General features: G+C 37.1%; 1 protein-coding gene across 1 annotated transcript in view; it reads right to left on the bottom strand.

The window, feature by feature from the left end:
- Positions 1-27,039, bottom strand: part of UTRN (utrophin) — a gene marked incomplete at both ends in the record, with an annotated part of 450,045 nt that overhangs the window by 133,053 nt on the left and 289,953 nt on the right. Inside the window, 2 exons of the mRNA XM_079716566.1 lie at positions 3,096-3,252; positions 16,630-16,802. Of these exons, the coding sequence (XP_079572692.1) occupies positions 3,096-3,252; positions 16,630-16,802 (330 nt within the window). The remainder of the gene's footprint in view (positions 1-3,095; positions 3,253-16,629; positions 16,803-27,039) is intronic.

Here is a 27,039-nt window from a genome sequence, read left to right as displayed (position 1 = left end):
GGCTGTTCTCACCTTAAGCTCATGAGCAGTGACTCCAGATCAGCCTGTTATGCTGCCCTGCAGTCTTGGTATATTTCCTAGTTTACTGATGCACCCACTTTTACACTACATTTTCTACCTCCTCTCTCCTCAGATGTCCACATCTTCTTCCCTCTTCTTATATTCAGTTGTTATATTCAGTTGTTGACCTTTAATCTTATTTCACTGAGAAAACAGAGACAGTAGAAAGAGAACATCTATATGTTCCCACACCCACATGGACCAATCTACCTTCATCTGTACCCATATATTCCACATTTCTTCCTGTTAAACTGGATGAGCTCTTCTACCTAATACAAATGGTTCCACTTGTGCACTAGATCCCACCCTATCACTGTTCCTACATGGTACCCTCCCTCTTGCGTCACTGATTTTTCCTGCTTTACAGGATCATTCCCATCATCATAGAAACATGTTGAATTATTCTTCATCTTTACAAAACCATTACTTGACCTCACGTTCTCCCTCCAGCTACTGTTTCATTTCTTTGTTTCCTTTGTTGTAAAAATCCTTGAAAGGGTTCTCTATACTTCTTCTATTCGTATTCTTTCTTGAATCTATACCAATCAGGTTTCCAACTTCACCACACCACTGAAATGACTCTTGTCAAGGTCAGCAAGACTGTCTACAGATGGTCACTTTTCTGTTCTCATCTTATTCTGCCTCTCAGCAATATTTGATCCCTGTGATTACACCTGCCTTTATGAAACCCTTTCTGCCTTTGGTATCCTAGACTCTGTTCTCTCTTGGCTCTTATACCCTCTGGCTCTGCCTTCTCAGTCTCCTCATCTTCCTAACCTTTAAAGGTAGGGTGTCTCAGGGCTGATGTCTTGGAATTCTTGACTCCCTGGATCATCTCATCCAATTCCACGGCTAATATATATGCTGATAATTCTGATTTGTTGACCTTTCCCTCAACATCAGACTTGTATATCTAACTGCCTAATAAGCATCGTAAGCTTAAAACGTCAAAAAACAAACTCTTAAATTTCCTCCCCAGACTGCTCATCCAGCAGTTTCCCACATCTCTCTGAATGATACTTCCATTTTTCCATCTGCTTTGTCCAAAAATCTTTGACTCCTGACACTACGTCTCTTCTCTTTTTCCTCCCAGCCCATGCATCTAATCTATAAGCAAATCCTGTTGTTATTTCCAAATATATTCAGGAACCAGTTACTTCTTACTATCTCCACTGAGATATCCTTGTCCAAGTCATTACCACCCCCACTTGGATTACTGAACTACATTCCTGAACTCCTGAACTTCAGGTCTCTATTTGAAAATCATCCCACTTACGGCACTTTCTTAAGCTTCTCCACATAAAATAACACTTCTGCTGCCTATACTATTCCCTCCCTCTCTCTCTCCTTGACCTTGCTTTACTTTTTTCATGGCACTTACTACCATGGGACATATTATATATTTATTGCTTATTGGTCTGATGTCTGTATCGCTCAGAACCAGGCAAGAACTTATGTTCATTTGTTGATTCACCAGTGCCTAGAATAGTGCCTGATGCATATTAGGCACTCAGATACTTGCTGAATGAACTGACATTATCATCAGCAACATTATCAATATTATCTTTATTATCTAAATGCCTGGGTCCAGAGGGTTGAAGCAGAGCAACTGCACCCTAAGACAGAACAAAACACAATCTAAAACAGGGTAACCTTGGTGGAAGCAGGAGTTAGAACATGGCCAGCACATACTGGAAATGTCGATGCGCACTTTACTTGTTAAAGCTAGAAGTGGACAATCATTTTCTACCTCAAGATTTCAGTTTTAATCAAAATGGTAGCATACGGTCACAAGCGCATTTTATTCCTTAACAAAGCACTTGTATTAGAAGAGCTTTGTATTATTCTACTTCATCACTAATACCTGAATCCTCAAAAAGGGTATATAATAATTAATAGAAGGGAAAACTAAAAAAAGTAAGGAGAAATTGATTTTCTTAAATCAGTAATTTTAAATCTTCTATCATCATTATTATTTTTTGCATATTACATACCAACAGTGTCTTTCTTTTTTATTTTAATCTTAGAGCTATTCCTCTATCATATTCTCTTTCCAAGTACAAAGAGAAAATTTACCCAAATGGTAACTTGAATAACCTGGTCACAAGCCTTCAAAATAAGATAAATTTCAAGGTCTTATCATTCTGTATTGAAGCAACTTATAATATAGAGGATGTCTTCCTTTAGAAGAAGCATGTGTTAGCATTTGTCATTTTTTAAATGAGAACAGAGTTCTAACATTACATTAAAATGTACAGATTTAGAATAAGAACTTGCATTGCATTTGAAGAGGAAAAATATAACAAAACAAGGTGATATATGATATATGAGAAAATGGGCATGAAGATATATTATATAAATGAATGTAAAGTTAATGAGGCAAAGAATTTAAATAATACAAGGTTATAAGAATTAACATGTCAGTTGATAACTTCAGTATATTTGCTTTTCAGAGTAAAAGTACAAATTTGCATAGAGATAGATATTTGAGCAGAATAAAAATGTGACAAAAAAGGGTCTAAGTTCAGACAAAAACCCCCAAACCCATAGAATGATCTTAAATACAACAGTCTTCATTTGCTTTCAGAGTTATATCTATTCTATTTTCTTACTACTACAAGTCCTTATTTTTTCTACTTTCATTTAATAAAACAAGATAGTATATAATTCTTTATGACTCTATAACTTCTGAATTTAAGATTAACTTACAGTAAAATTTCCCCCAATATAATATATTAATATTTTAAAATCTATTAGATAAATTTCATGATCAGCTAAAAGCAATATAGTGCTTTAGATACCTGCAATGTTTGAAAAAACCTTCAGTTAAGTATGAAGAGAAAACTTAATTTGAAAAAAAAGGGAGCGACCCATGCAATTTGAATAAAATGCCTAAATACTGATAATTAGGAACAGAGGAGGAAAAAAACCTGTCATAATTGGTTCCACTCACATATTTATTTTATTTTGGGTACTTACTTCACCAAAATCAAAATGAATGAAAAAACGGAACCCACCGTATGTGATCAACTTACTTTACAATGATCATACTGGAGTTGTAAGGCTGGGACATCCCCTCCAATAGGCATTTGTTTTCTAAGCTCTTCATCTTTCATATTCAGCCATTTGATCAGCTCTTCTAAAGACGTCAGCAACCTGTTCCACTTCTCAGCACTGGCCTCCAAATGAGCCCTGTGAAGAGATAATGCTGACCACATTTAGACATTTGAAATTCATCCAAAAAATTATGTACCTTCCTTTAGCCTAATAATCATGTACAACCAACTAATGCTCACGTCTAAGAAGGAGGCTGAAACTTTGTAAAAAGAATATATACTTCCTGTAAGAAACAGTTATTTTGAATAAGCTAGAATATTAAGGATATGTTGGTAATATCTGTCAAAAGTTAAAACATACACCTCCACACCACAAAGGCATCAATATGAGGTTCTCAAGAAGAATGTCCATGATATAATGTAAAATTATTTAAGCAAGTTTCAGTAGTTTATGTATAGTATATATGCACATTCAAATGTAACTTTTTTCTCATTTCATCTATATATACAAAGAGAGGGATAGAGAGAAGAAATCATATGCATATAAAATTTTTAGAAAGATACATACCAGCTGCAGTTACTACTGAGAACACCATAAATGCTTAGTTTTTATATATCTTTGTACTAATTGAGTATATGCAACAGGCTCGTATGATTTTTCTTTCCAAAAAAGCTAATTGAGGGGGGAAAATTACTAATGTCTTGATTTCTCTTGTATTCAAATAAATTACTGAAAGCAGAACAGCACCAACATTTATCTCAAAAAGTTGAAAAACAATAAAAGATTACTTGGACAGAACACTATTTCATTTATGGCTGACTGATGTCCAGTGACAAATGTTATGAATATAAAACAACTGAGCAGAAATCACTGCAGTACTTTATACTCTGATTCAAAGATGAGGTCTTTGTTTCAATAATAATTTCTGTTTTTAGCACAGAAAAGTATCTTCAGGTTCTTAAATTATGAACTTCATAATTAGGGAACTATGTTTAGGAAAAACATTTTTTTCTGCTTTATAACAAATTTAATCAGTTATACATATACATATGTTCCCATATCCCCTCCCTTTTGTGTCTCCCTCCCACCCTCCTTATCCCACCCCTCCAGGCAGTCACAAAGCACCGAGCTGATCTCCCTGTGCTATGCAGCTGCTTCCCACTAGCTATCTACCTTATGTTTGGTAGTGTATATATGTCCATGCCTCTCTTTCGCTTTGTCACAGCTTACCCTTCTCCCTCCCCATATCCTCAAGTCCATTCTCTAGTAGGTCTGTGTCTTTATTCCTGTCTTACCCCTATGTTCTTCATGACATTAGGAAAAACATTTTTTATGTGATAAAGGCTTCAATAAGAATAAAGCCTTTGAAAATAGAAAAGTAAATAAAAGACAAATTTGCTAGTTGCTCCTGCTAGAGCCTTGGAGAAAGCCCAAAGCCTTGGAGAAAGCCCTGCCTCAAGCCCACACCACATGAGTTGGATTTAAAAAGATAAATAAGTCAAAAACAACTCGAGAGACTCAAGGAATCAGTGTTTCCTCAATCTTGCATCACCCCAGTGGACAGACCATGAATGTGGACTTAAATGCTAAACTGCATGAAATGGAATTATCTTGACTGTCCATGACCTTTCAGAATGAAAGGGGCAAGGCTGATGGAGACAGACATAAGCCTTGTTACACAACAGCTTCCAAAGACTAAAGATTTATGATAGCAAAAGATGACTCATTTGGGGCAAGCCCAGGTACAAGAAATCTCTGCTGACCATGTTTCACATCCTCTCATACCACAACGTTCACCTTAACATTGGCTTATGAGCCCCACTTCCACAAAATTGCTCCTTTACTGAGTGATATGAAACAAGTCAACCAAGCACAGCAACTACTGACCCTCAGACCTATTAGTAATTTCCTTTTTGGACATCTGACCTACTTGAATCATTGTCTCAAAGCTAATAGTTCTGCTATAGTTCATTCAAACAAATATTTCCCCATTGATCACATTAGGTGGTATTTCCAGCAGTGGATATTCAACAATATCATAAGTCTTGTTTAAAAGTTCATAATGTTTTTCAGAAGAACAACTATGTATCTCTGACCTCTAGTTCATCTTGAATTCCTAAAACAATGACCATAGTCTATCAGCCAATATTCTTGGCTAAAAGAAAAAAATGGGAGTTCTGCATATCTCTAAGATACCATGAACCTGCATTTTGTCACACACAAAAGACCAACTTTCCAGCAATTCATTTATAGTTCCATTGTCAGCTGGTTAATATAAAACAAACTATTCAAATTATAAAATTCTATGTCTTATTAAAAAAATCTAGGTATGAAATAATTTTTTAAAAGTTAGGAGTACAGGGGCTTCTCTGGTGGCACAGTGGTTGAGAGTCCGCCTGCCGATGCAGGGGACACGGGTTCATGCCCCAGTCTGGGAAGATCCCACGTCATGGAGCAGATGGGCCCGTGAGCCATGGCCGCTGAGCCTGCGCGTCCGGAGCCTGTGCTCCGCAACGGGAGAGGCCACAACAGTGAGAGGCCCGCGTACCACAAAACAAGAAAAAAAAAAAAAGTTAGGAATACAGAAAAAAGTTTGAGGTATCATAATTATAATTTGAAATTCTATTTTATTCTCTTGTATTTACAGTCTTTTCTGTTCATTCTACAGGTGCTATGATTGACCTCACATTACAAACTTATGCTTTAATGAGATCCTGATTCTGTTTGAGGGCCAGCTTTTCTGTGTTCATACTGATTAATTTTAGGCCAAATATGTCCCTGATAAACAATACTTTTACTTGGCAAAGAACAGAACTAAATAATTTCAAGTATATTAACTGAAAATTCTCTCTTCCAGTTACAAAGCATTTTGTCCTCAGTATATTTGACTGAGTTGGTGCAATTTCTTTCCAGTATTTTTGAATCCAAAAAATAAATCCTGGACTTCCCAGGTGGCGCAGTGGTTAAGAATCCGCCTGCCAATGCAGGGGACATGAGTTCGATCCCTGGTCCGGGAAGATCCCACATGCCGTGCAGCAACTAAGCCTGTGCACCACAACTACTGAAGCCTGCACCCCTAGAGCCTGTGCTCTGCAACAAGAGAAGTCACCACAATGAAAAGCCTGCACACCGTAATGAAAAGTTGACCCCACACGCCGCAACCAGAGAAAAGTACACGTGCAGCAACAAAGACCCAACACAGCCAATAAATAAATAAATATTTAAAAATAATAAATATTGATAAATAAATAAATAACAGCTAGAAATCAGAAGTTCTTAGTCAATCAAGAAGTGCTTGAGTGTCTTTGTGTGCAAAACACTTATGCACACACCCTGACCTCTTATTTCAGATTATTTGATCCTGCATCTTCAATGTCTATAGTTTAACTCTTTAATCAATAACCAAACCAGACATTACATTCCTATGACATCTAGTTACACTCATCGTATTGAAGAACATGATAATGTCTTTTCCAATGCAGTTTACTTTTTGACTGCACAGAAATAATGAAATTGATCACTGAAATCTATGGCATTCAGCATTGAAGAACTATTTATAAAGATGAAGGCAATACTCTTTTAAGCGAGATACTAAACTGACTTTGAAATAAAAAAGATAACATTGGTCTATGTGCTTCTCTATATCTTTCTTTTTCCATAGTAAAAAGCAAACTGACGTGACAGAATCTCTGCCTGGAAAATCTGTTCTGGTTATTCTCTGATAGATTATAAATATGTGTTTGGTGGATTACTACCATATGCCCAAATAAAAGCATGCTTCTGTAGTAGCCTTCAGTGTCCTAGTTTCAATTTAATTCTTTCATCTTTCAAGATGAAAGCCTTTTCTTGGGCACTGGGTTGAATGTTTTGCAAAAAGAAACCTTACATTTGTGCTTGGTATAGTTGTACTTTTTCAGTTTTACTTGAAACATTCTGAGGCTTATATTTCCCCAAGATTACAGTTAACCAGTCATCAATCATGCTTTCAGAATCTTCGTTTAAAACGTTTCTTTATCTAACACATATCTGTGGGCACTTACATTTTGGATAAGAGACTTTATTATCCTCTCATCTGCTTCAGTTCATTCTTTGGGTACCCGACATGTGCAAAGCAATAGGTGCTTTCATTGCATGTATTAGCAACTCAAGGTGATGTCTACTTTAGAAAATGCTTCACACAAGTTAATTCTTTTTAGATTGAGTCATCTATTTTACAACTCTCTAAACATTTTTAAATGACCAGTTATTTTTAAAACTATAATATGAAAACTTTTTTGAACATAAACATCCATAAAAATGGCACCTCATCATTTAAATATTGTAGAAAAGGAACTATGGAGAAAACTATGTATTAATATTAATATCTATTTTAAATCACCAAAAACATCTACCTTTCATGTTTCTTCAAAGAAGTTTTTATCCCTTCTCCCAAAGTACAGATACAAAAAAAAGAGAGCAAACAGTGTGAATGAGTAGGAGGAGCATTTATTAAAATAAAATACAGTTTTTCATTTTTTCAATAAAGTCAAACATCTATGGAGCGCCCACTCTGATATCAGGCACTACACTGGTTCAGAAATAGAAGGTTCCAGGGTCAAGTTAGGAGGAAGACAAGTAAACCAAATATACTCTGAGATAGGAAACCTCACAACAACTCTCTGAGGCAACTACATCTCAGAGAAGGAAGAAACTTGCTCAGGAAGCCATGGTGAGAATCTGGAATCCACACTAAATTCTAATCTCTTTCCACTATGTTGCTTTCATCATGGATAGCACTTAAGAGGGCAGACAGAAACTGCCAAGGTATATTTGTAGACAAGTAAAGATACATTTGAAAAGTAGTAGGTCTGGTCTTCCCTGGTGGCGCAGTGGTTGGGAGTCCGCCTGCCGATGCAGGGGACACGAGTGTGTGCCCCGGTCCGGGAAGATCCCACATGCCACGGAGCAGCTGGGCCCATGAGCCATGGCTGCTGAGCCTGCGCGTCCGGAGCCTGTGCTCTGCAACGGGAGAGGCCACAACAGTGAGAGGCCCGTGTACTGCCCCCCCACCGCAAAAAAAGAGATATACTATCCCCTATTGTGTAAGGAAGAAATGCACAGAATTAAATACCCACGTTGGCATTCTTACTACAAAGAAACTTTTATTTTATGGTAAAACCCATAGATTACAAATTGAGTTATAGTGAAAGAAAATACCTTCATTAGTGCAAGAATAACCAGTAACATTAAAAGGGGATTATTTCTGCTCCCAGAAAAGGAATTAAGACTGACTAGGAGAAAAAAGTTGAGTCCTCAGAATTCAGTCTGTTCTGAAAAGAACACCAAAGCTGTGCTTCCAATATTGTAGCCACCAGCAATATGTGCCTATTTCAATTTAAAGCTTCAGTTAACTAAAATAAGTAAAATGGGAAATTCAGTTCACTGGTTGCACTAGCCACCTTTCAACTGCTCAACATGCCACATATGGCTAGTGGTTACTGTAGCGAACAGTGCAGATACAGAACATTTCCATCACTGTAGAAAGTTCTACCGAAAAGCACTGAGCCAGAGGAAAATAAGAAGGAAAGCTGAAGAATTTTCCTCTGTGAGATCTGAGAAAAAAAATGTTAGAAGTTTTACAATATGGTTAGCAAAACCGACTACCTAAAGTTAAAAGTGGTGTCAATGACATTGTAAAAGTGTGATAACGTTAGATGTAATGATGATGTTAAAGGTTAATCTCCTCTAAGGGCCTCTAAAAAGGTGCTCTGAATCTTTAAGAGGCTCATAAAAGAAAGGGAAGATAGAATTTTATCTTTGAACCCTGTTTTCATTAGATTTGAGAATTTCACTGGCCTTTGAAACCATAAGTTAATAAGGATCCATATTAAACATTAAGCTGATAAGTGGATATTTAATTAACATAATCCTAAATTATACAAATTTAACATATAAGTTTAAGCATGGCCTTCACATTACCGAATTTATTAGTAATTTCCAATTCACATTTTTCCAGGAAGTAAAAAACATTGTTAAAAGTTCCTAAGAGCCTATCTTCTAGCTCAGGTTTCAAATCTATCTTTGCTTATATTGATCTAAGTGGAATACAGACTTGTATGTATTGTTTTTTGATTGCAAGAGAATAGTTGGTAAATTAGATTTCCACATTTTAAAAGTGTGATCAAAGTTATCCGAAAAGGGACTTCGCTGGTGGTCCAGCGGTAAAGAATGTGCCTTCCAATGCAGGGGACACAGGTTCGATCCCTGGTCAGGGAATTGGGATCCCACATGCCGCGGGGCAACTAAGCCCGCGCGCCATAGCTACTGAGCTCACACACCTTAACGAGAGAGCCTGTGTGCTCTGGAACCCTTGTGCCACAACTACAGAGCCTGCATGCCACAACTAGAGAGAAGCCCACGTGCCACAGCGAAAGATCCCACAAGCCTCAACGAAAATCCTGCGTGCTGCAACTAAGACCCAACGCAGCCAAAAATATAGATAAATAAAAAATAAAAACGTTAACCGAAAAGACTGGAAAATAGTACTTAAGATATTAACCCAAGGCTTTGAGTCACATGTAATTCCGCAGTTCCAATGATCACGCCGTGGTCAATGGAGGTAACGTCAAGCATTTCATGTAGACACAGTGAATGTTCAATAAATATTAGCTGTTATTATGATCTTTGACAGATAGTCTCTTTTCTAAAAATGATGATAAATTGCAGCAAATATTCCCGGCCATGACAATACTGATTTTAGCACAATGAAAGCACAATTTGAAATACAGAGTGCACAGAAGGGACATCTATCTGATGGCCTTATTCTCAGAAAAGAATGAAGCAAGGCTGCATGAAGAGGGAGATTTCGAGAGGTTATGGGAGCCAATGAGGAATAGAAATCTTTAAAAGTTAGGGATAGTGGTGATTATGATAGAAAATCATTCAGAATTGCAACAGCAATTCTAAGTAGAAACTGTCAAGTCTCAGGTGAAGAAATGTTATCATTTTTCACTTTCCAGTGCAATACTAGGAAGCCCAGAATTTAGATCAGGGGATAGGGAGGGTATGGTTATCAGAGCATCAGCGATTGGAAAAGCAGACAGGAATTTTAAGGGTGAGAAGAATTTCAAGGTCCTGACATTACTGAAATGGTTTATAATGAAATCCAAGCTGGGTAGATGGGGTTGATGAAGTCTGAAAAGTGGAAGGGTTTAAGCAACTAAAGATAAGGAGAAAGATGTGTAGGTTCGGGAAGATAAAGGAAAAATAAAAAGAAAGCTAGGAATTCCTCAGTTGAAAATATTAGAGGATGTGCATTTTTAAACAATCTAGTTAGAATACTGTAGACAAATTATATATACAGAATAAAACTACAAAGTTAGGGGATAGTATATAGGTGGTCCCAGTACATATGAAGCTAATGAAGGAAGGTCCTCTTCATAAAATTCATAACTTTAATGTGAAGGAGAGTTGTTTCACTGATGATGTTCTAAGCAATCCTGATTTGCTACAACAGAGGGCTCTTCTCCAACTAACATGGCAAAATCAATGGCACACAGATGTGCATGGCCAGGCGGGTTGTAAAAAAATAAAATGTGTGCTCTGAAAACAATTTGCCCCTGGTCTCCTGAGACTGATCATCCCAGGGATGCCAAGATAACATGGGATGTCAACTAAGTCCTAGGCCTGGGCAGATCTATAGGGCTTAGAAACAAAATAGGGATAAAAGCATTTACACGGCTTCCCTGGTGGCGCAGTGGTTGAGAGTCCGCCTGCCGATGCAGGGGACACGGGTTCGTGCCCTGGTCCAGGAAGATCCCACATGCCGCGGAGCAGCTGGGCCTGTGAGCCACGGCCGCTGGGCCTGCGCGTCCGGAGCCTGTGCTCCGCAGCGGGAGAGGCCACAGCAGTGAGAGGCCCGAGTACTGGGGGAAAAAAAAAGCATTTAGAGATAAAGTAAGAAGAAACTGGGAAGTCAAAATATACAGAGTTATCAGTAGAGATATCGACACCAAGGATGATAAGTGAGGAAAAGATGCAGAATAAAAAGTCAGATGCTCAAATCAATGAGTCAAGTCGAAGAGTGTCCTATACATCAGAAGGAAGCAGGAATAAGATGATGTGAGGGTAAAATAATAGATGTATCCACTTCTAACGACAAGTTGTTGAGAGATGGAGCAGCAATGCTTAAGAAATAGCAATGAGGCTGCCAACTTTCCCTCTTATCCCTGTGCGCAGGGCTGCTGTTCAGCCAGTGTCTGCTGGCGCCATACTGGGAGTTTATGGCTAGCATTCTACTTGGTGCCCGTAGTAGTTGTTAAATATTCAGAATGTTCCTGTTGACTGCCAGGTGAGGAAAATTGGAAAACTGAACTCTAGAGTGTTTCAAGTAAAGCAGGCAATTAAGGGGACAGTTAACTTTCAGTTACAGAGAAGAGTGATGGGAGAGTTTAAAAAAATATTAAAGACATAGGAGAATTTGTTCACAACAGAAGCCAGTGCAAGTGTAGACTATACTTTAAAGGAATGAGATGAAAGAATAGGGGAACAGGAATTCATAGTGCACTCAGCAAGCAACGTTTTCAGTAGGGACTGAAGGAGGTAGCTGTGGGGGAAGTTACTCCACGTTTTCGTTAAAGAGAACACCTCCACACCCCAGCTCCTTGGGAAGGGGTTTTCTCACTAAGTACATTCCTGGCCTCTTCTCCACCCTTTCACTCTCTCTGTCCCTGTAGAGGTAGAGTGAGGAATCTGATTTGTAGATTTGGGGAATAACTGGATCTGCTTAGCTCAGCCCACTCTTCCCTTTTGAGAACAAGCCTGCAGAGACGGAGTTCTTTTCTACTCTTCCATGAAGTGTTTCCCACATGGGAGGCCACATTGTCCAGTGACTGCTGGGGAAATTCTGCCTGCTTCTGGAGTCCGGTTACCAGCCCCATTTAGCTCTCACTCTAAGCACCTCCTCCAGGCTAGCCTCTGTCAGTAATTAACATGACACTGTTGTTCTCACTTGTCCTTACTTTTGTTCTATTTCTTCTGAATCCAGCCAGGAAAGAGGGATGCTACTTGTTGGGGACCTTCTCAGAAATTCCCAATAATAGTGACTATGAAACAAGACGGGGTAGTGAGAATTGCTATGTCTTTTGAACTAATTAGTTCCAAACATAATGGTAATCAATGAGAGTAATAATAATAGTTAATTATTTAGTGCTTACCATGTGCCACTGTTTTAGGTACTTTATAAAGGCTAATTAAATCAACTATTCATGATGACTCTATAAGGAAGTTACTCCTATTATCCCTATTTTGCACAGGAGGAAATACATATTGGCCAAGTAACCCCCCCACAGTGTCACAGCTGCCAAGGAACAAAACTAGTGTTTAAACTTACTAGGCAGTCTAGCTCCAGAGTATTAAATGCAGCCTGTACCACTTCTCTCTGAGGTGTGCTTACTATATGAGGGCCCATTACTAAGAATAATAAACCATTTTATCTTTTCTTTAATTGCGATATAATTGACATATAACATTAGTGTCAGGTGTACAACATAGTGATTCAATATTTTTATTGATTACACTCCATAGAGTTATTATAAAATATTGACTATATTCCCCATTCTGTACATTGCATCCTTGAAACTTTTTGTTTTATACCTTAATTCCCTTCACTTATGTTGTCCCTTCCCTACTCCCCTCTGATAACTGCTAGTTTGTTCTCTGTATCTTGAGTCTGTTTCTGTTTTGTTATATTTGTTCAATTGTTTAATTTTCTAGATTCCACATGTAAGTGAAAACATACAGTATTTGTCTTTGTCTTACTTATTTCAGTAACTATAATACCCTCCAGGTCCATCCATGCTGTCAGAAATGGTAAAATGTCATTTTTTATGGCTGAATAATATTCCATTATATATATATATACACATACACACACACATATATATATACATATATATGCATATATATAAATATTCCACTGTATGTGTATATATATACATATATATATATAAAATCTTCTTTATGCATTCAACTGTTGATGAACAGTTGCAGACTGTTTCCATGTCATGGCTATTGTAAATAATGGTGCTATGAACACTGGGGTGCATATATCTTTTCAAAGCAGTGTTTTCATTTTCTTTGTCTCAATACCCAAAGCAACTGTAATCAAAATAGTATGGCACTGGCACAGAAACAGAAGCATAGATCAATGGAACAGAATAGAGAGCCTAGAAATAAGCCCATGCACATATGGTCAATTAAATCTACAACAAACGAGGGAAGACTACACAATGGGGAAAAGACAGTCTCTTCAATAAGTAGTGTTGGGAAAACTGGACAGCTACAAGTGAAAAAATGAAACGACCATTTTCTCACACCGTATACCAAAATAAACTCAAAATGGATTAAAGACTTAAATGTAAGACCTGAAAAGATAAAACTCCTAGAAGAAAACATCTATGCAGTACACTCTTTGTTGGTCTTAGCAATATTTTTTTTTTTTGTATTTGTCTCCTTAGGCAAAGGCAACAAAAGCAAAAATAAAGGAATGGGATCTAATCAAACTAAAAAATTTTTGCACAGAGAAGGAAATCATCAACAAAATGAAAAGGTAATCTACTGAATGGGAAAAGATATTTGCCTATGATATGTCCCATAAGGGGTTAATACCCCAAATATATAAAGAACTCATACAACTCAATACAAAAAGAAACAACCCAATTAAAAAGTGGGCAGAGAACCTGATAGGCATTTTTCCAAAGAAGACATACAGATGTCCAACAGACACATGAAAATATGCTCAACATAGAGGAAAATCATCAGGAAAATGCAAATCAAATCCACAATGAGATATCACCTCACAACTTTCAGAATAGCTTTGGTCAAAAAGACAAGAAATAACTAGTGTTGGTGAGGACATGGAGAAAAGGGAATCCTTGTATACTGTTGGTGGGAATGTAAATAGGTGCAGCGACTATGGAAAACAGTTTAACGGTACTTCAAAAAATTAAAAATAGAACTATCATACGATCCAGCAATTCCACTCTTGGGTATTTCTCTGAAAGGGTCTCTTCACAGCTCTCTTTGTCTTTAGAACTTTGCTCATCTAATAATGCACTCTCCATAGTTGTGTGGGAGGGATATTTCCAAAGCTTAAGTCTAATCATGCCACCTAAAAATTTTCAAATTCCATTACCAGTGGAATGGAGCATGGTGCACACAGGTGTTCCATGATTTGTGTCTTACCTCCCTCCTCACCTTTTTCGCTAGTCACAGTCTTTCCCCTCTACATCATCAGCAAATTCTGTTCTCAGTCAGACTGAACTTCTTAACTGCTCCATGAAAACACAGTGTTATTTCTGGCCTCCTGCTTAGCTATCTTTCTCCAGCCCTCATCCAGTCCATCTGGGGAAAACTATACATCTTTCAAGGCTCAGCTTAGTAATCATCTCTTTCATGAGGCCTTTCATGATCATCTGAAGTGAAAGTAACCACTTCCTCCTTTGGACCTATCTTAGCCTGAAGAGAACTGTGAACCCTCTAGGGGTAGGGGCCATATCGTATTTATGATTCACAATGCCTTAAACCTAGAAGTAAGTTCTTATTAAATGCTTGAATCTCCAGAAATGAGTAATCAGGCTAAAAATTATTTTAATTTATTATCACATTACTAACACATTTTACTGGAATGTATGATTTGTCTTGATCCAGAAGCCCATTGGCAAAAGCTTATTCCTCCATCTTCTAAAAAACATTATTTATTAGATAATATTCCAACTATAGTTTACGAGTTCTTTCTTTCCAGGTTAGAAAACAAAATGTGACTTGACAGGCTTAGGCAATAAAGGCCATGAAAGGTCAAAGATCTTTTTTGTCTTCATTAAATTCTCCTTCCTGAAGAACGCATCCTCCAAACTCTCAAAATTCCAGCACCATGTACACAGTCTTCACCAGGGCCAGGCCTGTGGCTTTTAGCTTGTTACACTAGTTGGTTTTGTTAGAACCTCAGTGAATGTTTTCTACTATGTTAACACTTTAAATCTTTTTATTTATTTATATTTATGGAGAACAGAAAGGTGAAACCCAATGGGGTCTGGCCAGTTGAAAATTCAATTTTAAGCAATCACAAGTATATTCTCTCACTATACAATACTCCCTAATTTTCCTCTCTAACTAAAAAAGAGTAGTTGGTTGATAACGTCCAACAGGATCTTTACACAGAGGTTTCTGTAGTCACGCTACATTACCCCCTCCTTTAAGTGTAAAAAGAAGTGCAAATATCCCTTTATGAGCCCCAGAAGAATAAAAACCTTTCAGGATTTCTCTTCAGAAGGAATTTCTTTTTAAATTCATTCACAGTAAATAAATAATCCGTGAAAGATTTCTGCTCTCCATGAAGTAGTCTATAAAATGCAGAAACCAGTTGAAGCAGATCCACTGAACCCCTTTATGTAAGAAAAAATAAACCAGATGCTACATTAGAGAGAAATTACATAGACTAAGGAACTATCAGATTACCCCATTCAATCTTCACAGCAATCATGTGGGTTAAATATTTATATTTTGATTTTGTAAATGAGAAAACCAAGGCTCAGAGAGAATAAGTGACTTGCCCAAGGTCAGTAAGTAAATAGTAAAATCAGAGTCAAATTCAAGACCATTTGGTTTAAGGTTGTACATTTTTCAATAAATCATACCGTTTCTGAACTTTAAGATTTAAGAAACTGACCGAGATGCAAGATCCAAGTCTTTCTACCAACATTCATGTTCTTAGTCAGTTTCCACTAAACTCATATCCAGTTACGTATTATCCACCATCTAGTAAACATAATTTACAATTTTCTTAACTCCCAGTAATAATATTAATAGCTGTCACAGTAGGTCTTTTTTCAATGTCCTTTCTTAGTCAAATTCTGGTCTTCAAATTCATCCTTATTTACTTTTTACTTTCTCCAAATGGAGACATGAATCATCAGTTATCCATTTTAGTGTCCATAAGTGATATCTAATTTCTAAAAGCACATCTTCAAGTTGGACATACAAATTGCACGACGAAGAAAAACACGTTCATTGCCAAGAGTCAGAAGGATCTAGATTCAAATCCTTGTGTGGCACTTGTTAGCTCAAGATCTTGTCAAGTTCTTTATATTCATGAAGCCTCTGTCACCTCATGTAAGAAAGGATTTTACTATTCACCTCACTAGGATTTTTTGAATACTAAATAAAGAAATGTTTGTAAAGATCCTAACACAATACTTGGTTAAGGTAAACACTCAACAACTAGCAGGTATTGGTAAAATCATTAGTATTATTAGGTTTAAAATACGATATGCAAATTTGTAACTAGTCAGGAACAGTTGACAGAGGGCACTGGACATAAATGGAGCTAAAACTGTAACTTTAAAAAAATAATCTTTGCATTTAAATCTTAAACTATTTCTTAAGCAGTAGCATGCTGGTAAGGCTTCCTGATATACAAAAATCATGAAAATCCTCCTCCCTCATTATTTTTATTTTGATACTGACAATGCTGACCTGATACTGGCAGATTTTGCTTTTAAGTCGTTCCATCTTTGGTTCATATCATCCAGTCGATGCTGAAGCATAGTAGCCTCTTCAGAATTTCCCAAAGCTTTTACCATCTTCTGCCTGTTTCCATCGAGGCTTTTAAATATGTCACTGTGGGCATCAATTTCTGCCTGGATGTCCTGAACAGAAAAAGGCAAAGAGATAATGCAAATATTAGGTATTAGTGTCAACATTACTTGGGATTGCTATACAAACTTTACTTTTTTCATATTCCACAAATGAGTTTTTTAAAAGCAAAATAGTTAATTTTAGCTTAAATGATAACAAATTTAAGTGTTTTCACAATTTCTACATTGAAAATAATAGTTTTAAAATCTTTAATAAGACACTGATTTCCCCCATTCTTAAAAACAGAAAGTATCAATATTATAATCTAAATTTCATGTATCAGCTAGTTAGATGTTCAAATTCAATGAGAAATTTTTGAAATTTTGTACAATTGTGGCTGCCAAATCACTCAACTTTGCTTAATACCCAAATAAATTCTTTCTCCCCTTTCCACATAGGCAAAACTTCCCTCAAAATATGAAGTTTTACAGAGGTCACTAAGATATTACATAATTAAACTTTTTTTTTACATTTAGACAAACTTACCAATAGTTCATCCTTTTAATCTAATAAAATTTATTTCTAAAATTAAAAAAAGCATTCTCATAAAAATGTTTATCCTCATTAAGAAACAAAAAATAATGACAAAATAATATTTCTCCTGTTAAAAAGGAAAATATTTTGTTCACTTCTATAAAGTAAATTTGAGGGCTTCCCTGGTGGCACAGTGTTTGAGAGTCCGCCTGCCAATGCAGGGGACATGGGTTCGTGCCCCGGTCCAGGAAGATCCCACATGCCGTGGAGCAGATGGGCCCGTGAGCCATGGCCGTTGAGCATGCACGTCCGGAGCCTGTGCTCCACAACGGGAGAGGCCACAACAGTGAGAAACCCACGTACCACCAAAAAAAAAAAAAAAAAAAGTAAATTTGAGTGTAGTTTAAGTAAAATAAGAATTAATATAAATTAATAATAAAAATTGGTTCAGACTTTGAGGAAGCATTTTGGCAATTTGTATCAAAAGCCTTAAAACTGTTGAAATTACCTATCCTAAGAAGATTTACGTATAAACACATTTATCACATTGATTGTTTTTAAAATAAAAAAGTAAAAACTTTCATAATACACATTAATGCTAGTTTATTATTAGGTTTTAAAATGGAGGATAAAAAACTATATATTGTGATGTTAATTTAATTTTTAAAGTAGGTGTTTAAATTAGCCTATGTGTTTGTAAATCATTGCACACACATACATTAGAAGACTATAAGAAATAAATCAAAATAGCGCGATCTCCGTATAAGAGGATTAAAGGTGATTTTAGTTTTCTTCTTTACACTTCTCTGAGTTTCCAAGTTTCTATAAAAAACAGGGTTTCTTTTTGTAATTAAACAAATACAACAAATTTAAACTTTAAAATACAGAGGGTCTTATCAATTGTTTAGTACTCTCCTGTTATAAGGTTGTCAACACAATTTTCTATATTAATTTGGCAATCACCTTTTCTTCATGAATAAATGGGATGTGTAGCTAACTCTAGTGTGACAGCCACTACCATCCAACAACTGAGTATGAACTTACAAACAGAAAAGCAGACACCAGAAGGGGCCATGAAGGTGTGGGGTGAGTCTCCATGGCATTAATTGGTAAGGAATATTAAGGCAACATATTGCAGAAATAAAAATTATATTTCTGGTAATGAATCAGAATTAGTAAAAGAAGAGCTAACTCAAACACTATAATTTTGTTACACTTCTCATCTTCAACTTTCCTTTATAATCATCATTCTTCTTTAGTTTCTCCAACTCTAAATGGGCATGGTAAAAATTTAAACAGAAATTGTTCGAATACTCAGAATGCTATTATTAATTTAGAACTTACTCCTGATAAGCAATCCATGTATTCCATTAAGAACCAAGGCTTAGCGGCCAGCGTTGAAGTGACTGTTCTTCAAGCATCTACAGAACTACACGAACCAAGACACATGGAAAAGCCTTGTACAACTCACTACTCCAATCAGCATGGTAAAAAGGTGTCACACGAGGTTAAGGGGCAGAACTGCTGTATTATAATTTCTGGGAAGATTTGTGACGTCTAAGATGACATTAATAGGGTCATATTTGAGAGATGGGAGAGGTGAACACAAAGTTTGATGGACAGCTTCTGCAAAATTTGCTCTAAATTTGCAAGCCCATTGGTCTCTGGGTTATCTAACAACAAAGCCAAATCAGGTCTTCCTGCAAAGTGTAATCTGAGTACACCCAGAATTAGGGTTAACCACTGAACAAAAACTCTAACATTGTTGACTCTTCTGCACTTTACTAGCACCTCCATCTCAGAAAGTACACAGCAGACACTGATGGGGAAGCAGGGAAACACAGCCAGATACTGATTCAAGGTTCTCAGGCTGGGCAACAGTATGCATGTAAATGGCAATCTGGTTATAAATTTAACTTGGGAGGTTTCAAATAGAAATTCTCAGTAAAAAAGAAAAAGAAAAGGAAACTTCTGCTAAAATATTCTTTGATGACATCTCCTGAACAACATAGTCCTATTCTTTAGAATAGAACTGTTTTATTTTTGTGTCCTGAAATGCATTTTAAGACATCCAAAGAGATATATCAAAAGCCCAGTTTTAAACTTCGGCTGTAAATATGTATGATAGCCATCTTTCTCAAAAAGCTCAGTGACAGAGTACATAAGCAAGGCCTCCCTTTGCTCTGTATTGTCAAGGAGAATTTGGCCTCTAATTTCCTGTGCAGGTTCCTAAACATCATTATCAGTGGACCACACCTAAAATCACAAGGCAACTTCAAACCACAACTTCCTGTAGCAGCCTGACCTATTTGCTTCTTTTCATATTCAAGAGACATAGAAAGACAGAAGCACATCAAGATTCATAAATAGTTTCCTCAGTTTCACAGGGGCATTCCACAACATGAGGAAATTTGGATACAAAAGCACGAAGCAAATTTGGCTCTTCACTTCAGATCAGGTGATGCCTGTTCCAATCCAGCCACAATGACAGATGGAGTAAAACAGAAGTGCATCACTGGCCCAGTCAATGATCGTAAGTATTTCCATAACGTTTTGGTTAAGAGCACCACCAGTGATCATATATTCCTGTTGCAACATAAGTTTCAATATGTGGAAAACCCTTCCACACAGGAGCCTCATCAAAAATTAGGAAGAAAATCAACAACCAGAAAACGATCAAAGAAAAGGAAATCAGCATATATTGTTTTTTTAATTTAACATTTGGTGGCATATTTATTTGGCCAAATATATCAAGAGCTCCTAAAGACAGAAAATCATCTTAATATTTCTTCTGTATCCTTCAGAGTCTCTGTTACACAGAGTAAGTCTAATGAAAAATAGATGTATATGGATAGACAGATACACAGATACATACATAGATAGATGGATGCAAAATTGCATAAATGAATGTATGAATAAGTTCATCTTGATAGACTGGCATATAAGCCACTGTAATGCCAAGAGAAATCAGACAAATAATTAGAAGGAAATGTAGTAATCATTTTGTTTAATCTCTTCGTTCAAAAAATTTAACAGGGAGAAATTATTATTTAGAAGCCTGCACTGCAAAGCCTTGCCTAAGGCTTTCGCTGGAAATTTAGAATTACCCGCAGTTAATGAATCATGCTCCTTCATAGATCCCTGTGTAATGATGCACTGGTTTTAAAATCAAGATGCCAGCATGGGAGTCTGTCAAATCATGACCCTGATGTAACATCAAATGCTAAAATAAATTAAAGTTCTATGAAAGAGGGTTAACTCCCACTGCACAGCTGGGAGACTTGCCCTACTAATGCTTACCTCTGTCACCTGGAAGCCTTTCTGACAATTAAATAAACATTAAAGCACAAAACGGTTATTGATAATTAGTTATGGGAATGTAATCCAGCTAGAAGCACAAAGCAATGCTCTTCCAACCATTTAACATAAGCCAGTCATGTGCAAAGAGGGACCCCAGCAAAGTATTCAAGCAGTTAAACTAACATTTGAAAACAGAAGAAATACTTTAAGAATTCACTCGAAAGGCTTGCAGTGTACTTTCAAACAATGTAAGCATAATGTAGAAGGTTAAGAAAAGCTCAGGGTTAGAATAAAGAGACTACATATTTTTCTCTAAGTAAAATACCATCAAAAGCCTAAGAGGCACACTTTCAGAAGAACCTTGCAGAAGACAGCTACAAAAGCTCACAGAGGTTCACTGATCAACAATTAGTCCTTTTTTATACAACACCCACTACCCAGATCAAAATAAATTGCACAAATAAAGCAAAACATTTATTCATTTACTTATTTAATAATTGATATTTTAATACCAGTTTTGCCCTAACTGGACATTTCTTCAATGATATAACCCATAGAGATATTATATGCAAACACTTTATAATGTAAATCACATACATTTTATTTCTTTATAATGTTCTATAATCAAGTAGTGGCTGCAGCTGTGTAAGCAAAAATATTTCCTTAGGGCTTCCCTGGTGGCGCAGTGGTTGAGAGTCCGCCTGCCGATGCAGGGGACACGGGTTCGTGCCCCGATCCGGGAAGATCCCACATGCCGCGGAGTGGCTGGGCCCGTGAGCCATGGCCGCTGGGCCTGCGCGTCCGGAGCCTGTGCTCCACAAGAGGAGAGGCCCGCGAAACGCCCCCCCCAAAAAAAAAAAATTATATATATATATATATATATATATATATATATATATATATATATATATATATATATTTCCTTAGATTATTATAAACAGAACTGCTTGAACCCTCTTATAAGAAACAGAGATTTAGAATAGTGCCACTAAGAAGTCTTCAACAACTAAGTTGGTATTAGAATAGATTCATCCTCTTTGGGCCTTGCTGACATAATTTTGGTTTATTTTTGCATGGCATATTTACCTAACCCTACATGGCCACAGAAGTGTTTTCTCTGAAGGAATCCTGACCCCTTTTCTGAAAGTGAAGAAGTGAGGTTAGCAACAACTGCCCAACTATATCCCAAGGCTCAGGCTAAATCAACAAAGTTAACCATTAGGGGAAAAGAAATCCACTGTTCCTTTCAAAAGTGAGACCGGCATTCAGAGACAGTTTAGGATTGATTGTCAAGAGCTCAGTAGGATCACTGCCTGAGTTTCAGGTTTAGAAAATGAGGGATCATACCTTTTAAAAAATAGTTAGGTATCACCTAAAAAAAATACAACCTAATAATATCCTCAAAGGTCATTATGTGCTATGTAAATACGCTTTGAGACAGCTTGTGAGACTTCTGGGACAGTGAGTGATTGCAATTAACTAATCAATTATTACAATTAACTTGCTGATGTCAACAAATTATTCAATTAATTATTTATAAATTATATTTTCTTTCAACAACTAATCTCATAAATTTTAACCACTCTATTAATAATTATAGAATCACATTTTGACAGATAAAAGAGTGGTATCACCTGGTCGACAGCAGTATTTAAAAAGTAAGAAATCGGACTTCCCTGGTGGTGCAGTGGTTAAGAATCCTCCTGCCAATGCAGGGAGCACAGGTTCGAGTCCTGGTCCGGGAAGATCCCACATGCTCCAGAGCAACTAAGCCTGTGCGCCACAACTACTGATTCTGCGCTCTAGAGCCCGCTAGCTGCAACTACTGAGCCCGTGTGCCACAACTACTGAAGCTTGTGTGCCTAGAGCCCATGCTCCGCAATAAGAGAAGCCACCACAATGAGAAGCCCACGCACCGCAACGAAGAGTAGCTCCCGCTCGCCGCAACTAGAGAAAGCCCGTGCTAAGCAACCAAGACCCAACGCAGACAAAAAAAAAAAAAAAAAAGTAAGAAATCAATACCAGTAATGTTCTTTTCCCATTATCTGTGATTATAAATATATGTTAGACAGTAGAGTAGAAAAAAAGTTAAATTACTAAGTGGAACAAATTTACAATTAACTGCACTTTCAAGATAATTTGAATAAGCCAACTTGAAATGATAAAAAATTAAGAAACAAAGTACATTTTAAATTCCAACATAGCAAACACTGCTATTAAGAAAAATATTTTTCACAATAAAGTAAAGTGTTCAAAATCCTTGACTCTATACCAATTGTTACTAAAACATACTAACATCCTAGTGAGTTAAAATACAGTGGCTTTCCTTTTGAGGTGCACTTTATATAAGCAGGTTTGATCTGCACATGAACTGGAGTTTAAGAACAGTTATTAACAAATGTTTTCAAGTTATCAAACTATTGCCCCACCCTAATTCCAAAAATCAGATTGTATAAATGAAACTGAACAAGTTTGAAAACCCAGTCAAAGGTTTTTGTATTTTAAATGTTTTAAACAACAGTCCTGGGGCACCCAACTCTTCAACTCCTGACCTGTGAAAAAGCAGTTCCTATTTCCCAGAAAGCTCTCATTTTCTTCCCCAACACACATCTCCCACATATAAGCCCACAATCTCAGTTCCTTCCTTAATTTTAAAGTCATCTTAAGTCCCAGTTTAAATATCATTTCTCCAGGAGAAACTTCACTGCACTCAGGTTAGATTATGTCTACCTGTCGCTCTTACAGCTACCTCCTTTTGCTCAGTCACAGGCTTACAGAATACAGACTTGTTTAAGGTCTGTATCCTCCTACTAGGCTGTAAACTCAAAGAGTGGAGGTCTACCCTGTTATCCACGCCATCATTGAATTCAGCCCAGTGTCTGGTACATACTGTGTACTTCATAAATATTTACTAAATATTAAAGCAAGAGTAGACCTTGAAATTGGAAGTTGACTGTGTCTTTCCAGGATAAAATTTTTAAAAATTAGATATTGCAAATTGAGCAGCAAAGTATAGCTTCAAATTATAATTTTAAATATTGGTCATCCTAAAGGATGTCAATATCATAAAGGAAATTTAGCATTGAGCGGTTTCTCTCTGTGTTGTCACTATGGGAAGCATCTTTCCCAAAGGATTCACCACAAGAGTGGTGCTACTCAGACTCCCTCTCTCTCTCACACACACACACACCCTTAGAGAACTACCATTACCATTAATCATCTAGTAGCAGAACTGCATAAATTAATAAAAGGCAACAGTCACTCAAAATGTCACTAAGCTAAAATTGTCCATTATTCTATCCTCTGTGACTACTAAATAAATGGAACAGACAGTACACAGTGCAGATGGCCAAGTATACCAATATATTAACAGCCACTGAGTCCATCAGATACTTCCATTATGAAGTACTTTCAAGGAGAAAATCAATTCATTAAAATCAAGGTGGCAATAAAACCAACTCATAAGCTGGATTTCAGAAAGGTATTTTGGTGGATCAGCTTTCTGTGTCAAGTCAACTGTGAGTCTGAAGTCTCTGTAGAGTCACCCTGGTCACAACTGCTCTCCCCTCATCACCTGGTTGGGTAATTGGGATCTGCTTGCTGGCTGGCACTTTTTGCCATAAGGTCATCCTCTCTTGGCGAGAAGTTCCTGTTTCAATCTCCTCTTTAAGACCACTCTGGGGAACATGTGGTTCCCTTCAATCAGGGCTTCCTGATCCTTGGTGAGCTGTCACCTTGAGGAAACAGTAGAGAATGTTTCCAGTCCCCTGGATCCCCAGGAACTCTGAGTCCCAAGTGCAATTTGCCCATCCTGCTAATGCTGGAAAACCACAATTCTAGCGTCACACATTTTGGGACTAGATAACCATATTACAGGCCCAACGACATGCCAAACATCCATGTATGAACAGATACCCAAATATAAGTCACAAACCACTAGATTTCTTTAAAATTCAAAAAATATCAACTAGATATCCCCTTTCAATTTATCTCACAAACTGCTGTCTTGAGGCTATGCTGAAGGTCTGCTGTCATCTGGAAATTTCAGTTATCTGACCAGTCTTCAACTTTTCAGATTAACATTATTGGAAGACCCACGACTATTCCAACCTTGTACTCTAGTTTTCTTAAAGCCTGAAATGGTTTCAGGAATCCAGCAAAACACCTTTTGCTCTGGGAACTTAAACATCAGCTTGAACTATTATAATTACTGATAAGAAAAGTGTTAAATCACCAAGTGTTAAATCACCGTGTGATCTGCTCTAGAAGCAGATCACTAATATTGAGGAAAAGATAAGACTAAGGAAACTGAAAATAAAGGGACTATGGGAAGACCATTAGCTTCCAAAGGTATCATGTGGCTTTTGCATTGGAGCAGTAAGCCTTGGTCATTCCCTAGAACTGGCATTTTTGCTTTCAGAGTTGGGGGAAGGTAGTTGTATTTGAGGTGTGAGGTAGTGGTACCTTTCCATAATACAGCTTTCCTGGCAATGAATCAATGTAGCATAGGCTAAATATATGAGACAGCTTTTGTGAAAATACACAAAGGATTTTTTTTAAATTGAGTTGGAGAAACATACATTCATGTATGACAACTTCCTACAAACGAAATATGGCAAAGAGATTAACTTTCACATAGATTTTTATAAAGGCGTCTAACACAAAAATAAACATATATGGAGAACTTCAGACTGTGAATGGCAGCAAGATTGTTTCTCTGAATTTGCTCTTTGTCTCAAAAAAAAAAAAAAAAATCCCAAATCAAGCTTTTGACAGGACTAAGCTTGTAGGCTTCTTTTACTGTCAGTTTAACTACTAAAAGAAAAAACAAGAAATATGCAGACACTAAGGATTAGGAATTAAAGGAGGAAACTAATATGACCAGAACTGGTAACTTTGTCAATAAAATAGCCAAAAAGCTGAGGCAGGTTACTAACCTCTGGTATCTGACCTAGGATTTCAAGACTAATAGCAGCAATTACAATACAAAAGGCCAGCTATTGACCACAATTACTGCCTCTCAGGGGGTCTAAGTAATGAATTATTCATGTAACGTATGCCCTATATACCTTTTTAGGAAGAAACAGACAAATCTATACAAACCAAGCTAACAGACAGGTCATAAAGTTTGTCACCTGCTGTTACCAGCTGCCATAAAGAAAGTTTCTCTAACCTCCTCCACCTCTTCTAAACGGTGAGCAAGTTGACCAGGAACCATCCTTTACCCTCAGGAATGTAGGTGCTTAATAACATATTAAAGGGAGAGGTCAAAGTGAACCCTGTGTTACAGTCCTTAATATGACAGTTGGGGTGCGGGGAGAGAACCAGGAAGGAGGGAGCATTCAGCCAGGAGAAGCGAATTCTTCTTTCTCCACCCTCTTCCCACTGCACTGTTTCTACCATCAGGAGACAAGCAATGACTGCAATTGTTTTGGAAAAGCTTTCAAACTTTTCAAGTGACACGGTTTTACGCCTTTTTCCCCCGGGCAATTGTGGTTTTGTAAGAAAAAGTGCATTATTCTGTAAATGACTCAATACAGTCCTGCTTATATTTGTACTTGCAAAGAACCATAGGGTATTCGTGGTGAGAGCCACAGAGTACATCTTTAACAATAATGATAAGTAATTGATTTATGCACAGAGAGTACTTCATCCCTTTCCTTTTCTTTAAAGATGGTAAGTTGAAAGAACATAGGTGTTTGGCATCCAAAGGCTAAGGAAGGCAGAAGCCCATGAGCAGCACATGGAGGTTTTCTGTTTTGTTTAACTGTAAATGTAAGGTAGCCTTTGGCGGGCTAGACTCAGTCCTAGAGTGTGCCAAGAACTTTCCCATGGAAAAAAGAACTAAATGCAAAAATAATGATCCAAGCATTAAAGCTCCACAGTGCACACAAGCACTCTACATTTAAGACAGACAGAACCAGAAAGAAAAAGGAGAAGTCTGAGGTCAGATGTGCCATCGTCACTATGAGGCATCCTCTCCTGCCTCTCAGAACTGAATCTTCAGAAAGGAGGCTGGAAAAGTCAGTGCTCGGCCACTGCAGGGAGATAAACCTGAGGGGTATGGAAAACAGAACCCAGGCCTGATGAAGTCAGACTTTGGCATGAAAACCCAGTGTTGTTGCTGGTTGTTTTTTTTTGTTTTTTTGTTTTTTTCCAAAATAACTTGCAATTAAATTACCAGCCGACTTGAGTACAAAGGATCTCTTCTGATGTGAAATTCTAAAACTGACAGGCATCATGAGAAGCCCTCCTGACCAAAGGAAAGATTGCTAACTTGATCTTTAGTTGAAAAAAAAAAATTTTAAGAGGATATCAAATCAAATGGCTTAGAAGTTATATTAAATAATCAGAATCAATAGACTATCTGCCATCTAAATGCATAGTAAAAAAAAAAAAAAAAGACAAGAAAAGGAAGAAAGAAAAAAGTACATTGATGAAGTCTGCTTTCTGCATACCTTTTCAAATTTTGTC

Source organism: Hyperoodon ampullatus (genome assembly GCF_949752795.1).
Source record: "Hyperoodon ampullatus genome assembly, chromosome: 12".
Lineage (NCBI taxonomy): Eukaryota > Metazoa > Chordata > Mammalia > Artiodactyla > Ziphiidae > Hyperoodon > Hyperoodon ampullatus.
Note: the sequence above shows the minus strand (reverse complement) of the source record. Positions and strands in the feature narration are given on the sequence as shown.